The 17,542-nt window shown below is 37.3% G+C and overlaps 1 protein-coding gene across 1 annotated transcript in view; it reads left to right on the top strand.

The window, feature by feature from the left end:
- The window catches only part of dpyda.1 (dihydropyrimidine dehydrogenase a, tandem duplicate 1), a 236,397-nt gene extending 219,393 nt beyond the window's left edge, over positions 1–17,004 (top strand). Inside the window, 3 exon segments of the mRNA XM_048175396.1 lie at positions 12,200–12,346; positions 12,458–12,598; positions 15,854–17,004. Of these exon segments, the coding sequence (XP_048031353.1) occupies positions 12,200–12,346; positions 12,458–12,598; positions 15,854–16,024 (459 nt within the window). The 3' untranslated portion in view covers positions 16,025–17,004.
- Positions 17,005–17,542: the final 538 nt, after the last annotated feature.

The following is a 17,542-nucleotide window of genomic DNA, read 5'->3' as shown; positions in this document are numbered from 1 at the left end:
GAGAAATATGTTATTTATGTACAAAAATGTATTTATATATAATATAAATTATATAAAAATATAAATAAATACATATACTTAAATATTTAATATTACATGGATGTGTTTGTATTTATATATACATAATAATTACACACAGTACACCCACATATATTAGGCAAACTCAAACTTTTATTTTGTATGCGATTAATCGTGATTAATCGTTTGACAGCCCTACATTTTTTAATGGAGAATCTATCTCCAATGCTGCTGTGATAATCATGTATTTATTTATTTCATTTTAGCTCATATTTTTCCAGAAAAGCTCGTACTTGGTTTGCATTATTTTTATAGGTTAAAAGTTAGCATGTAGCAGTTTTTCCCCAAAAAGTGAGAAATATCATTACCATCACATGTAGTATCTATCTGAACCATTTCAGTCACTGTATTCAAGATGTGTTTGTACATCAATATAACAATAAATAAACTAAGGTTTGAAAAACATACTTGGAAGCATCTGGTTTAAAACAAACAGATATTTATCTTATAATAGGATAGTAACACTGTATAAGATTGGCTCTGTGACACACACACACACACACACACACACACACACACACACACACACACACACACACACACACACACACACACACACACACACACACACACACACACACAGGCTCCATCTGTTCCACTTTCTCCCCTAACCAGGGCGTTGTGTCGCCCCTGACAGTGTGAGGCAAGACAACCTTGCTGAAGGCTTCATTACCATTATAGTCCTGCCAGGCAACACTGAGCTGCACAGGCAGCCAGACCGCTGTTTACAAGTGTTAATACCCCCACGGTCCGGCCTAGCTGAGAGAAAGTGGATCAGATGTCCAGCAGACACACAAACAGGCAACAGTTTCAGTGTTGCACTGCCTAAGCGCAGCGTTTTAGAAATGGCAGCGGAAACCCAACCGCTCATCCCCTGAGAGAACGACGCTTGCTGCCTCGGCGAGAGGAAAAAAACAAACTTGTCTTTCGCTGAATGCTCCCTTAGGCTCCGTTTTATCAACCACAGTGACTTCTGTGCTCTTGTCTTCTTTCCTTCACTTTGTGGAGTGATCAAGCTGCCTTTTTTATTCTTTGTGGCTAACAAATTTTCTCATACAACTGGCTGTCCTCTATCACCCTTTCTTATCTGTTCTGTCTTCAGTTTCGCACTGTTTTTCTTTGTCTTCCTTCCTCCCTTGTTCTCTTTCTGTCTCTCAAGCTTCATATAAACCGTGTCCAGGCTGGAGCTCGGCTGCTCACTCTTCTCGGTCTCTCTGAACTTGCCGCAGGTGAGCTGTCAGTCAAAGGAGGGGCTGTCTAAAAGCGGGCTGACAGGTAATATCAGTCTGGAGCCCTTCCCTGGCTGACACAACACCTTCTTGTATCCCAGCTTAATATACAGAGACAAATATAGGGCATTTCACACAGCGCTTAACCCCGGGTTATCGTCATTCTAAACATCGCTTTTAACCCCGGGTAAAGGAACGTTTCACACTTGAAATTTAGAAGCGGGGTTAGCACCGCTTTTTACCCGGGGTTATGAAACCCTGCTCCGGAGCAGAGTTAGCACAGTTTTGCAGTGTTAACCCCACATTGTGGTGCCAAACTTGTAAGATGTAAAATGATGCAGTGTTAGATTGTTACATCTAGACACTTAGCAGCTAGATGTGCGACGCTAGAGCTTATGTAATCAGGTCGCGTGCTGCGTTTATCCAATCAGTGACACTGACACTGCATATATATGCAAATAAGAACTTTAACCCAGGGTTTAGGAATGTACAATGCAAAACAGCTTATGAATACCTAGGATTATTTGTTAACCCTGGGTAAATTATGAGCCGTGTGAAACGTGAAGTGAGATAACCCAGGATTCCGTTTACCCCGGGTTTAGAATGACCCAGGGTTAACTATTTCAACACGTAACCCCTGGTTATTGCCGTTCTAACGTTTCACACTTGTAATTTAGAAGCGGGGTTAGCACCGCTTTTTACCCGGGGTTATAAAACCCTTCTCCAGTGCAGGGTTAGCACCGCTTTTGTGGTGTTAACCCCATATTGCGGTGCCAAACTTGTACAGTGTAAAACGATGCAGTGTTAGAATGTTACAGCTAGCAACAGACAACCAATTTGAGAGGAAAAATGTCAAATGCTGACAGAAACCACGACAACTTTAGTGAAGAAGAGACCGTTTTATTCTTACCTTTATAGTCTGAAATGTCCATTCAGTATAAACTCGATAGTACAGTCGGCAATACAAGGATTTTATGTAAATTGGTCATGTGCTGCGTTCATCCAATCAATGACACTGACACCGCAAATATGCAAATAGGAATGTTAACCCAGGATTTAGGTATGTACAATGTAAAATGTTAGCTTATGAATACCCAGGATTAACTGTTAACCCTGGGTACATTATGAGCAGTGTGAAAAGTGGGGCCAGATAACCCAGGGTTAACTATTTCAAGTGTGAAAACCCTTTATATGTATCCCATTTATAGCTTGATTTCCCTGAAAGAGGTTAACACATCCCAACCACATCAACCCAGCAATATTAGCTCAACCAGTGGCATGAGTTTAGGGCGGGACTATCTGTTTGACCTAACCAATGACAAACAGTGTTTGGGAAACCTGTTTGAACACATTCATTGTTTTTGCAATTCTGTTTGGTGATGTTAGTGGCACAGAAATCACACACTTTATCTTTCATAGCCCACCCCCCCAGAGCATCCCATCTACCCACTCAATCGCAATCATATTTATTTTAGGTGACATATGGGGTCATTTGTGCGTAGAGATGTGGACGGGCCTGAGGAGAACAGTTTAGAGCACTGCTTTAGTGCACATTAGATATGAAGGGACTCAGCCGGCCGCTGTCCTGTTCGCCTGGCCAGAGTGAAGATGTACTGTTATTGCCGAGCGATTGTCCGACTGCTCAATTGGGTCTTTCATTAGCCTTCTCTCATATCTGACCCATGAGACAATGGCCAATCGCAATGCATAACAAGCTGCTAGCGTCGTTCCGGGAAGCTTTAGTGCCGCAAAAGTGTGATGGGCTAAAAGCAAGGGTTTGACAAGAAATTACCATTGAATGAATGTGTGGCCATTACATATAAATCAACTGTACATCTGCAAAAAATCCAGATATAGTAAAAAGTGTTTTAAATGATTGCTCTGAGTTATGAGTTATGATTTAAAATAAAATAATAGTTAATATTACTTTTTCTTGCTAAATATTAAGTGTCATTTCTGAGCCACTAGTACCACCAAATTTCAATAAAACTTGTCAGAAAAAAAAAGCGAAAACATTTTTGAAATCAGTGTCACTGAACAAAGAAAAAAGGCTGTTGTCTTCCATTTTGCCAAAAAGGTGGGAAAACTTTTGCCATCCAACATGCCGTCCAATCGTTTTGCGTCATCCAGCAGTGCGCATTGCAGTGCCAAACTTGTTGAGTGCAAAACGACGCAGTGTTAGAATGTTTAACTAGATACTTCTAGATACTAGATGCTATTGGATCAACGGCTAACCAATAGCATGCATCATATTCACATGCTTTAGACCAGGGGTGTCCAATCCTGCTCCTGAAGCGCTACTGTCCTGCAGAGTTTAGCTCCAACCCCATTTAAACACACCTGAACCAGCTAATCAAGGTCTATTAGGCATACTAGAAAATTCCAGGCAGGTGTGTTGAGGCAAGTTGGAGCTAAACTTGGCAAGACAGTGGCCATCCAGGACCGAGTTTGGACACCCCTGCTTTAGACAGTCATAGAAACACTGCGCATTGTATATAAACATTAAATTCTGTGTTTGAGAGGAAAAATGTGAAATGCTGCTTGAAAACGCGACAATTTGAGTGAAGAATTTTACCTTTATAGTCCGAAATGTCCATTCAGTATAAGCACGATAGTACAGTCAGCAATACAAGGATGCGCAGTGCTAAGCTATGTAAACAGGTTGCGTCCTGCATTTATCCAATTAATGACACTGACATCGCAAATATGCAAATAAGAACATAACCCCAGGGTTGCCAGATTTTCACAACAAAACCCACCCTATTGCTTCTCAAAACTAGCCCAATGGCATTTCAGGGGTGTCCCACGGTAAAAATCGTGTTCCAGGGACTAAATATCTCGTTATTTTGGGTCGATTCAACTTGCGGACATGAAAAACAACCCGCGGCAACAGTGTAAAAGTAGCCCAATTCCGCTGGAAAACTGCGGAGTTGGCAACACTGAGTAAGCTTTAAGCTTAAGCTTAAACGTTAGCTTATGAATACCCAAGATTAATTGTTAATTCCGGGTAAATTGTGAGCAGTGTGAAGCATGAAGCAAAATAACCCAGGATTCTGTTTACCCGGGGTTTAGAATGACCCAGGGTTAACTATTAAAGCCCTATTGTTAATTTACATATACTACTGACATTGTAACAATAGAAAGCGGGTTGAAAATCAATGAAGTTACACTTTAATTATAAAAATAATAAGCTTTTCAAACAAGTTTCCATTCATTTTTATTAACTTTATTTTTATATTTTCAATTTTAATTTTAATTTTAGTTTAAGTAATAGTGCTTTTGTCATTTGTATTAGTTTTTGTTTTTTAAATATTTTCTATAGAGTAAATTAAATATTTCTAAATATATTCTATAACTTTCTATAATTATTTGTTTTATTTTTAGTAATTTTAATAATGTAACTTATTTGTTTCACTTCCCAAGGCATAATTTTTTTTAATTTAAGTTTTTTAAGTTGATTTTAACATTTAAAAAATGTTAATTGTAATCATTTATAGCAGCGGCGAGAGCTGACAGTTGTTTCAGTGATTGTCTCCTCTATGTAATATTGTGTTCTGTGTAAACAATAAGTTGAATCAAGCAACCCGTCTGTCACATAAATGAATTTTTGCTCAGCTGATGTGTGCTATGTGTTGTTTACAAATTTGAGGGGATGGTACAAGTGAGAAAATGTGTGTGTGCGCTATAAAAAAACAAAAAAACAAAAAACAATTCTTCCAATTAGGAGAGTCTGTGTGATAGCCGAAGACACAGGACCAGCACGTGGGGTGGTGGACGCCACCCGGTACTTTTCATTAAACCAGACACAGCTCAATGACTTTTCAGTAGCGGGCCACTAAATTATTACAAAACAAATAAGCGAGGATGATGCACAGCATGCAGGGAGTTTCGAGACGAAAGTTTTCCCTTAATGAGCTTAGGAGAATGTCTTCCTCCCTTCGAGTCGCACCTAGGGCCGGGGTCTTAACTTTTCGCTGTCTCCCAGGGCCTCCCCTCTCTCACTGCGGTTTATGCTGGTTCACCCCAAAGCCTCTCGCAGTGTCGTGAAGAAGTAGGAACGAGATGACGGAAAAACATTGTGGTTGTAAAAAGACTTTGCGCTGTCCTGGGTTCAAATTAATGAGGGTTGAACACTCTTGAGATAAATTTAGGTTTTCGTATTTAATTATAGCCTGCTGCAGTGGTTGAGTGTGGATAAATCACACAATTATTATGCTTCAGGGTTGTTTATAGCATTCTTTATGGCTTTTATTTTTTGACTCATGAGTTGATATCTTTTCTTAATGGCACAATGAGCAGTTGAAAGAGCAATAAGACTTAATAGTTGGATCGTATGGAAGTGCTCGGCTGAGAAACGACTCCTGGCTTTGCTTTGAACCTGCGTCGCTCTTTCATGTAGGTAGCCTTGTCATCGCCTGTCTTTGAGTTTTTCACCTTCAGACTTGTTGCTTGACACCCGCTCGCTGTACCTGAAGAAATCAGAAGAGTGGAAGATTAACATCTTTTGATCAGCAATCTCACTGACATCGACTCCGACATTAAATTAATGTTTTATTTTGTATATGTGACGAAAAACGGTATTCAAATGCACAGCCTAACTCGCTTGCCAGGAAATGTCATCTGTTGGCTTCGCGTGAACTCTATGGGGAATATCTTTAGATCTGATTGTAGTTTGATCTGTAATGCGATTATGTGATGCATGTTTCCCTGGTTCGGTTTCAAGCTCTACAGGGATAGTTCATGTAAAAAATGAACATTCTGTCATCATTTATTCATCCTCATGTTCATACTTCTTCAGAAAGCAAAAGAAGATACTTTGAAAAATGTGTTTTTGTCTGTACAGTGAAAGTCAGTGGGGTCCAAAGCAACACTGGAAAAATATTGAGGTTTTTGAGGAAAACATTCCAGGAATTTCACTGGGGTACAACGGGTTGAAGGTCCAAATTTCAGTTTCAGTGCAGCTTTAAAGGGCTCTACATGATCCCAGACGAGGAATAAAGGTCTTTTCTTGCAAAGCAACCAACCCTTTTTAAAAAAAAAAAAAAAAAAAAAAAAAAAAATGTATATGCTTTTTAACCAAAAATGCTCATCTTTCACTAGCTCTGCGATACGCATTACGTAATCATGCTGGAAAGGTCACGCGTTATGTAGGCGGAAGTGCCGCGGTAGAGCGAAAAACTAATTTTCTCCTACAACTTCAAAATTATCTTATTTTTTGTAAAGGCCGTTTGACTTGGTCTTTGCACGTTCGCTTTGTAAACACTTGCTTGGTACTTCTAAGCAAGTGAACGATAGTGTAAGTTCCTTTCAGTCTTTGTCTTTAGTGTTGTTCTGTGTGTGTGTGTGAAGTTAAATGAGTTTGAGTCCTCATTGGTGATTGTTCACACAGCTGCAGTTTCATGTCCCATCATTACATCTGTTCATCCCGCTCACCTGCTATTCTCAAACAGTCGCGTGGAGCTGCTCCACGGCCCCATCCTCAGCAGGCCGAAGACAAACTGCCTGCCAGCGTGCTCGTAATATCCCCTCCTGCATCCAGGGGCAGCAGCATGTGGAATCTTTTCATTCCAAACTGCCTTGATTATAATCTAGGGAAATCACAGCAAACAGGTATTTCTCCACTTAAGAACACAACAGGGAAGCGCGGCCCAACCTTCCCCTTGTTCACTGAAGCCACCGGCCCTCACACACTCTGCGCCAGCTGCATGTGGTGGTAATGCAGGGATTTGGTGGAGCACACATCAGATTGAAAGAAAGAACCAGGAGGGTTGTTGAGCATTGAAGGTGTTAATTTTGCATGTGCATGGATTCTTTTATACTATTATGCTGGATTGGAGCTCAGGAGAGGCCAAAGATGCCCTATTGCTTTTGATTCAAATCGACATTTCTTTTCTATAATTGTATTTCAAAACCTTGACATTTAATCAGTTCGTTTGGCTTTTTTCTCTATGAATCATTTTACGTGTACTGTAATATATTCAACTATGGTGATTAGACAAGGGACATGATGTCTGTTCAATATATGCAGATTATTGGCTGGTCCAAGGTGGTCTTAAAGATGGTGAATGTGGTTTAAATATGGAGCATCATCTTATATACAGTGGGTACGAAAAGTATTCAGACCCCCTTAAATGTTTCACTCTTTGTTATATTGCAGCCATTTGTTAAAATAATTTAAAATAATTTACACCAAGAATGATAACTATAAAGATAACGATAAAGATATAGTTCTAAAAATCATTCTAAATATAAAAGAATAGAGTCCACACCAGCTATAAAGATAATAACGATATAGAGAATCTATATCGTTGTGATAACTTTCAGAACAATTTTTTCCAGCTGTTGTTGATAAAATGATAAATGATAAAACACTGACAGCCATTCTAATTTAAGGTCTCACACATTTAAAATGGCAGACGACATTGCGGAGAAGTTAATCACTGAGGTTCAGAAAAAGCCACCACTGTTTGACAAGTCAAACCCCCTTTTCTAGGATACTTTAAAAAAATGGATATATGGAAAACAATCAGTCATAACCTCGGAATAAATGGTGGGAAGTATTAACGAAGAGATCATTATGCCAGTCTAGCAAACAGCTTAACATAACATTACCTCAGGTATTCAAAGCTAGTTTCAACATCATTGTCTTGCTTCCTGCAAAAGAGACTAGGCGTTTTTATTCCACTATATTGACTTCGTCACTGTTAGATTATATCGATTACACTAGCTATTCACTTGAAACATAGCATGCTGAGGACATCTGCTGGTTAAAGCCATGTAAATGCAACAAGAACAGCAAAAACATGTTGTACACACTTTGAAACTGCAGCCTGTGAGCTTACAATAAACAGACCATTATTGTTTGTTGGTGTGAGCGGGCCTTAAGTCAGTTAGTGGGAGCTGTTTAGTTTTATCTCCAGTAAAATTTAAAGTTTCATACTTCATAAAAATGATGCATTGCAAATGTAACTTTTCAGCATTTATTTTACAGTATTTAATCAAAAGATTTCTCCGTATGCATCCATAGAGGTCTGGGCTAAGCCCTGAATATCCACTGATATAGAGTCGCCAAATGTGTAGGAATCCTATGGATAGAACTGGTAGACCAGCAAAAATTCAACTACCATCTTCCAGAAAGCTTTTAAGAACTGTATTTTTTAGCATGGTGAGAATTGGCTTGGAAAATTAAATAAGTGAAGCCGCCCAGGTTCTATATGAGAAGCTCACTGAGAGAGTGTGAAGTGGCCGAGATCATGTTTCCTGTCGACACACTCCTGCCAGATCCGTCAACGGGAGAATCTTCCACCCACAATTCCGAGCGAGCCAGCAATCCCTGTTCGCCGCCACGGTAATGTCTTAAGCCTGAATGGCAAATGAATATTTTTGCAAATATATTGCATGATTTTACAGTACAGGGCCTTCAAAAGATACAAAAGTGGTAAACCAAGGACAATAATCTCTCAGAAATCATTCTGCGTGACCTACATCAGTTTTCATTTTACTTTTTATGCACAAGCGATTTTGACAACGCGCGCAGCTGCTTGTGGGACCGCAAATGTAATATTGATCGTGCGTGCTTGCCAATAAGTTTTCTTTCTTTTAACATTAAAACACTGCCTTGTGCAAAACGCCACAAACCTGAAGTCTCACCTCCACGTGGAATGAAAGCGGTTAAGCCCGGAGCAGATTAGACTCTAAACCGCTGTATGTTGACAGAAGGGATCTCATTAATTTTCAAGGATGAAAAAGAGTAGCCACTCCTCAAAAGGGAGCAGCGTGTGTCTTTAATGCCTTTGTTTTCCTCTCCTGTGAGCGTGTGTACTTCTCTGATGGTCTAATGAGGGATGCAGCGCTGATGCTTTGGCACACATGGCATCTGAAGCCCAGTGAATCAGTAATCACTAGTAAGCGTAAATACCGGTCTCCTTGGTGAGAGCATCTTAAAGGAGAACACATGGCACTGCATGAAAGGAAGAGCGTGCTTCACAATTCAACGTAATTGAGTTTGACAGGAAATATAATTGGTTACCTCAAAGAAAACTCAACTAAATCACCAAATGATATCAGGCATCTGTTTTTGGAGAGCATATAGTGTAACAAATGTCCAGAGATGAACGTGGGACACAAAGTATCCCGCTAGTTAGTTATGTTTTTACCTGATTAACATCATTCCTTTAGTAGAACTCAGTAAATAATACTAAATTAATACTGGCTCTTGGGGTAAAGTATTTTACTATTAGGCCTATAGTATTTATTAGGGATGCACCGATGTATCGGCCAATAATTGGTATCGGCTGATAAAACCAATTATTTTCACTATTGGCCAATTATATAAAAACATCCGATGATCAGGAACGATTATATCCTGTCAATCAAAAGGAGGCAGAAAACTACCTTATGTGTAACTGTGTTGTTTAATTTTTTATTTGAGTGTAATTATTAGCCTACAGTGCCCTCCACAAATATTGGCACCCTTAGTGAATATGAGCGAAGGTGGCTGTGAAAAAAAATCTGCATTGTTTATCTTTTTGATCTTTCATTCAAAAAATTCACAAAATTCTAACCTTTCATTTAAGGAAAAGAATTGAAAATGAGGGAAAGAGCTCATTATGAAATAAATGTTTTTCTCCAATATGTGTTTGCCACAATTATTGGCACCCCTAGAAATTCTTCTGAGTAAAATATCTCTGAAGTATATTCCCATTCCCATTTACATTTTTTAGCACACCAGGGTGACTAGGAGCATGAAATTATGCAGCCATGACTTCCTGTTCCACAGGAGTACAAATATGTTTAAACACAAAGGCCAAATCCCCTTAATCATTCATCACAATGAGAAAAAACAAAGAATATAGTTCTGATGTGCAGCAAAAGATCGTTGAGCTTCACAAAATAGAAAATGGCTATAAGAAAAAAGCTAACGCATTGAAAATCCCCATTTCCACCATCAGGGAAATAATTAAGAAGTTTCAATCAACTAAAGATGTTACAAATCTGCCTGGAAGAGGATGTGTGTCTAAATCGTCCTAATGTGCGGTGAGGAGGAGAGTTTGAGTGGCCAAAGACTCTTCAAGGATCACAGCTGGAGAATTGCAGAGATAAGTTGAGTCTTGAGTCTCAGAAAGCCTAAAAAAAAATGATCAAACAGCACCTACATCCCCACAAGTTGTTCAAGAGGGTTTCAAGAAAAATCCTTCTTTGCACATCCAAAAACAAACGCCAGCATATTCAGTCGTCAGACAAGACTGGAACTTCAAATGGGACCGACTTCTGTGGTAAGATGAAACTAAAAAAATAGCTTTTTGGCAGCAAACCCACCAGATGGGATTGGTGCACGCATGGATAAAAAGTACCCCATGCCCACGGTTAAATCTACTGCTGGATCTTTAATGTTGTGGGCCTATTTTTCTGCTGGAGGTCCTGGACATCTTGTACAGATACATGGCATCATGGATTCTATCAAATACTAACAGATAAAAAATCAAAACCTGACCACTTCTGCTAGAAATCCAATAATGGGCAGTGGTTGGATCGTCCATCAGGACAATGATCCAAAACAAACATCAAAACCAACACAAAAATGTGTCACTGAGCACAAAATGAAGCTTCTGCCATGGCCATCCCAGTTCCCTGACCTGAAACCTAAAGAAAATGAGTGGAGTGAACTGAAGAGAAGAAGCACCAACATGGAGCTGGGAATCTGAAGGATCTGGAGAGATTCTGTATGAAGGAATGGTCTTTGATCTCTCCTCAGGTGTTTTCCAAACTCATCAGGCATTATAGAAGAAGACTCAGAGCTGTTATCTTGGGAAAAGGACATTGCAATAATTGGGTGCCAATAATTGTGGCCAACATGAACTAGAGAAAAACATTTATTTCATAATGAGCTTTTCCACCCATTTTCAATTGTTTTACTTAAATGAAAGGTTACAATTTTGTGAATTTTTTGAATGAAAGATCAAAAAGATAAACAATGCAGATTTATTTTCACAGCCACCTTTGCTCATATTTACTAAGGGTGCCAATATTTGTGGAGGACACTTTATATCTATAAATGAATAACAGTTGAATGTAATCGTTTGGGCTCTGTTGTTAATTTTAACCTCTAATATTGTAGTAAAGTACCAAATGAAAGGTTTAACTCTGTGGTTTAAAGCATTCATTTTGGGAGATTTTTTTCCCTCAAGACAATCAAATCGGTATCGGCAGATATCATTCTGAATAATCGGATATCGGCGGAAAAAAGTTAGTATCGTGTATCTCTAGTGTTTATTAATATTTTGAATTAGGTTTTATTTGTATATTTTCAGTTTTCATTTTGTATTTTGTTTTAATTTTTTAAATATATCTATTAACTTAATATTTCAGTTAGTTGCCAGCCCAGCGTTTTTATTTTTAAATTTGTTTTCTAGTTTTTTTAAATGTTACGTTTTTCATCTAATATTTGTTTTATTTTATTTTATTTTATTCCAGCTTTAATTCAATTACCTGAAACAATTTTAGTTTTAGTTAAAGGGTTAGTTCACCCAAAAATGAATTATCAAAATATTAATGACAAAAATTAATTACTCACCTTCATGTCGTTTCACACCTTCGTTCATCTTCGGAACACAAATTAAGATATTTTTGATCAAATCTGATGCCTCAGTGAGGCCTTTTTCATTTACTGACATCACGTGACTTTGGCACCGAGCCATTGGATTTTATCAAAAATAACTTAATTTGTGTTCTGAAGATGAATGAAGGCCTTACGGGTGTGGAACGACATGAGGGTGAGTAATTAATGACAGAATTTTCATTTTTGGGTGAACTAACCTTTTAACAATAACAAAAATGGCTGAGATGTTACAATTTGGCTACAATTCATTATGTTTGTTTCTTGTTCCCCATAGAGTCTGCCCAGTTTTGGACCGTACCTGCAGGAAAAGAAGGAGGTGATTGCGAACCACAAGAAGAAACTGAAAGGCTACAGTGACGACACTGTTTCCACTGAAGGAACGAGAGTTTACACTCCCAAGGGTCCCGTGCCAAGAGTTAAAGTGAGTTTGCTTAAAATATACACTTGCTTGTGTATCGTTGAAGCTCAGAAACATTTTCCGACCTTTGATCTTTGGTCTGAAAATCCCATATGTTTGTGTTTTTGTGCTCAGGATGTGATAGCCAAAGCTCTGAAACACATCGGTGCCTATCAAGAGCTAAACATTCAGGAGCAAGTGCAGGCTCTGATCGATCCGGAGATGTGCATTAACTGTGGGAAGTGTTACATGACCTGTAACGATGCTGGATACCAGGTGCGCACCTCCCTCCGTCCACCCACCCACACAGAAACACACACATACTGCCTGTTTGTTCCCACACAAAGCGATAGCTCCAGCCTCTGGCTGTAAAATTACAGCTCCTGGCCCTTCCAGGGCTCCAAGACTTCAGCTAGTAGGGTTATAAACTAAAAAAGAACCATGTCCTGCTCTCAGCAACTAGCACTTTTTCATCTCTAGCTAACAGAATGAGGTTTTCATTTGCAAAAACAATGAAAACAGACCATAGAATGGGCAAAAATGTGGCCTAGAATGCTTAACATTCTGTATGACTTCAAATAATATACTGAAGTCACTACTTAAACCAATACAACTATAAATACCAAACTAAAATAATTTGTTACATAGCACTTAAAGCGCTTTACATATGGAAGGAGGAATCTCCTCGACCACCACTAGTATGAAGCATCCACCTGGATGATGCAACGACAGCCATATTGCGTCAGAATGCCCACCACACACCAGCTTATTGGTGGAAAGGACATGGAGTGAAGAAATCCAATCAGTATATATGGGGATGATTAGGAGGCCATGATGATGGATAGAGGCCAATGGGCAAATTTGGCCAGGATGCCAGGGTTACACCCCTACTTTTTTTCCACAAGGACATCCTGGGATTTTTAATGACCACAGAGAGTTAGGACCTCGCTTTAACTTCTCATCTGAAGGACGTGGGTTTTTTGACAGTATAGTGTCCCCATCACTATATTAGGGCGTTAGGACCCACACAGACCACAGGGTGAGCGCCCCCTGCTGGCCTCACTAACACCTCTTCCAGCAGCAACCTAGCTTTCCCAGGAGGTCTCCCATCCAGGTACTGACCAGGCCCAACCCTGCTTAGCTCAGTGGGCGACCAGTGTTGGGCTACAGGGTGATATCAGCTGGCGAATACCAATATACCAATATTTATGGCATCACTAATGTCTACCCTGACATAAAAAGGTGCATAAAAAGTGTCAAAAAAGCCATAAAAAAAAACAAAACAAAAAAACAAGTGCTGCTATGGCGCCTCTTACTGGCAGGCTAAAGATGGCTCATTATCGCACATGATTTTCCCTTTAGAGACTCTAATGAATATTAGCGCTGAAAACAGTGATGTCCCCTTGTGCTTCAGCCTGCAGAAGTACGGCAAGTGGGATGGCTCTGACAGTTTTATTAAAGTATTCATCTCACCCTCTCCTGTTAAATAAATGTCCCTTGCAATTTATCATAAGGGTATTGATGAAGTAGAGTGCGGGTTTTATCAAAGCAGTAATTGTTCACAGTGACGCTCATTGTCTGTGAGTGGATCTCTAAGAGGAATTACACATTATTAATGCTTTCTAATATAGAGGAGCATTCGTCAACATAATGTGTCACGATCAAATAGGTGGCCCATCAAGCAATACAAAACAGCACTCTGACGCGCTAGCAGCAATCCGGTTATGTTTGAAAAGGGGCCCGTACTCGATTTCACCTGCCAAAATAATGTCTAATCTTCCTGTCGTACAAACACAATATTTTACTGATTGTTTTAACAGTTTAGATTGATGGGCGTTCCTTCCTCTGCTCCGTAGTGTATTCACGTATTCACCACAATATTGAGCAAAAATTAATAAAAAGTTATATGTTACATAAAGGAAATGAAGCCTATTTTAAGCCCATCTAAGATTTTTTGCATTGTGGCAATATTTCATGACAACTACACAAATTCTCATTACTGCCTGTAATCTACTTTTCAGGGTAATTAACTTTGAGGGTTTTTTTGTTTGTTTGATTTTTAAAGAAAGAAATCTAATCGCTTCACGTTCTTTACTTTAATATATCCTAGTTTTGTACTGTATTTCAGTAAAAATAATAATTACATTATATTATTGTTGTTGCTGTCATTGTTATTATTATTAATCATCATTTTAAAATCAGCTTAAAAAATTAAAAGGCAGATACTATAAATATTAGAATTATGCATAAATACTTTTATTAAATTTTGTCAATTATATTATATTGTATTATATTATACTGTATTACAGTAAAAATAATAATGAAATAATTACATTTATTATTGTTGTTATTATTAATCATCATCATCATTTTTAAACCAGCTGGAAAAAATAGATACTATAAATATTATCATTATGTATAAATTCTTCAGAATTTTGTCATATTATATTATATTATATTATATTATATTATATTATATTATATTATATTATATTATATATTGTTTTGTACTGTATTACAGTAAAAATTAATTGCAAATAATTCAAAGCTTAAAATACATTTATTGTTGATAAATTACAATTATTATCATTATTATTATTATTAATCATCATAATCATTTTTAAATCAGCTTAAAAAGTTATAAAGCAGATATTACAAATATTATCACAATGTAAAAATACTTTACAATTTTGTCTATTATATTATATTGTTTTTTGTACTGTATTACAATAAATAAATAATATTAAATAATATTGAAATAATGACATTTATTATTATTAATAATATTAATCATCATCATTTTTAAACCAGCTGGTAAAAAAATTAAAAGGCAGATACTACAAATATTATCATTATGCATAAATTCTTCAGAATTCTGTCATATTATATTATATTATATTATATTATATTGTTTTGCAGACAGTTTACAGTAAAAATTAAGTACAAATAATTAAAATGAAAATAATAACATTTATTATTGTTGTTGCTGTTATCATTATTATTATTAATCATTATCGTCTTTAAACCAGCTTAAAAAAATTAAAGCAGATATTATACATATATTATCACAATGTATAAATACTATATGTATATTTGTGTTTTGTATTATAGGCCTAATATCAATATTATACTATGTATATCAATGTACATAAATTTAATACATTAAAAGGCAGATTCTAAAAATATTGCCAAGATTTATAAATGCAATTTAGATTATATTTCATTGTTTATTTGGGGGGGGGGGTTGTGTGTGTTTTGTTTTTTTGTTGTTGTTTTTTTTTTTTTTCAATACAATAATGAGAATTTAACCCTAAAACCCTGAAATGGCTAATATTTTTTCTTATTTTGATTTTGGGAAATGTGTGAAATATGACCCACATAACATGTTCTAGACAGGTTTCACACATCTGTGTCATTCTGTGTATGGACAGCACACAGTCTTTGTTGCATTTGTATTGTGTGACGTCCAGCCGTAGCAGGTTGTCGCCCCTGGTGAGGATATAATGATTCTAATGTCTCTGTGTCTGGCAGGCCATTGTGTTTGACCCTGAGACTCATCTCCCCGCGATTCAGGACAGCTGCACCGGCTGCACTCTCTGCCTCAGCGTCTGCCCCATCATCGACTGCATCAAGATGGTTGCCAGGACAACGCCTTACGTGCCAAAGCGCGGCCTCCCTCAAGTCGTGGAGCCCGTGTGCTGAGAGAAATCCGAGACCAGAAAGATAAAAATGCCTACATCACAGCATCGAATTTACCTCGTAATTGCAGTGTGAAGAATTAACTTTGTTGTGGGGTAGGGAGGGGGAGCAAATAATTAGATTTAAAAAAAATAATAATTGCCTTATTTTCAGGAGCCAATTATCTAGAAATAATCTTAGGGGGTGTAAAGCGTGGTGTTATTTTGAAACAATAGCAAGGCAATTTGTCGAGGTGAAGTTCCTGTCTCTCTTTCTCTGAGGGCTGATGGGAATGAATCTGAGCAGTGGGAATAATGGCTGTTTATGCAGATGTGGGAAGACTGTGCTCTGCCTGAACGCTGTATCCTTTAACAAGAGCCACAATGATGGATCGTCCACTACATCCACAACAGAATGCAATCACATATACAAGAGGTGGTGATGGGAAATGAGGAAATGAATGGATTTTAATTGAATGGTGGATGGTTTGGCACGGAATCACACTCGACGTTGTTTTCCAAAATATATGATGATTAGAAAAGGTTTGTTTGATGTTATACATGCTATATTGTATCCAAAAAGCCTGCATACCTCTAAAACTAAACACAAAGTATTAGTTAACCACTTTTATTTCTAATTGACATTAATGTCCCTTTAACCCTTAATAACAAATGTGGTTGAATTTGATTGCATTAGCCATCTGGATGGGGTCATTTAGAGAGCCGGTCTACCCTAGAAATATACTGAACATTTAAGTAAAGGTCATCTATGACCATTTCCAGACATTAGAGATGAAGACTAGCTGTTATTCATCTTGGACCCAAAAGGTCAAGTCTGACCACCTCTATCTCAACAAATACAGGGCCCGTCCATACTGCACACAGACGATCAAACATGGTGATGGCTGGTCAGGATAGCTGAGCACTGGGTCAATACTGGGTCATATTTCAGCAATATATATATATATATATATATATATATATATATATATATATATATATATATAGTGCTGTCAAATCGATTAATCATGATTAATCGCAACTAACCTAAAAGTTTGTAAATATACAGTATGTAAACACACACACACACACATATATATATATTTATATTATATTTATATTACATTATATTTACAAACTTTTGTTAGATGCGATTAATCACGATTAATCGATTTGACAGCATTATATATACATATAATATATTAGTGCTGTCAAATCAATTAATCATGGTTAATCGCATCTAACAAAAGTTGATATATATATATAATATAATGTGTGTATATTTGCAAACTTATGTTAGATGTGATTAATCACAATTAATCGATTTGACAACAGTAATATTATGTAATCTAATATAATCACGATTAATCACATCTAACATAAAAGTTTGTAAATATAATGTGTGTGTGTGTGTGTATATATATATATATATATATATATACACTGTATATTTACAAACTTATGTTAGATGAGATTCATTGCGATCAATCGATTTGAAAACACTATAAATACACTATATATATATATATATATATATATATAT

This window comes from Megalobrama amblycephala, linkage group LG22 (genome assembly GCF_018812025.1).
Source record: "Megalobrama amblycephala isolate DHTTF-2021 linkage group LG22, ASM1881202v1, whole genome shotgun sequence".
Classification (NCBI taxonomy): Eukaryota; Metazoa; Chordata; class Actinopteri; order Cypriniformes; family Xenocyprididae; genus Megalobrama; species Megalobrama amblycephala.
This window is presented reverse-complemented; position numbering and strand designations above follow the sequence as displayed.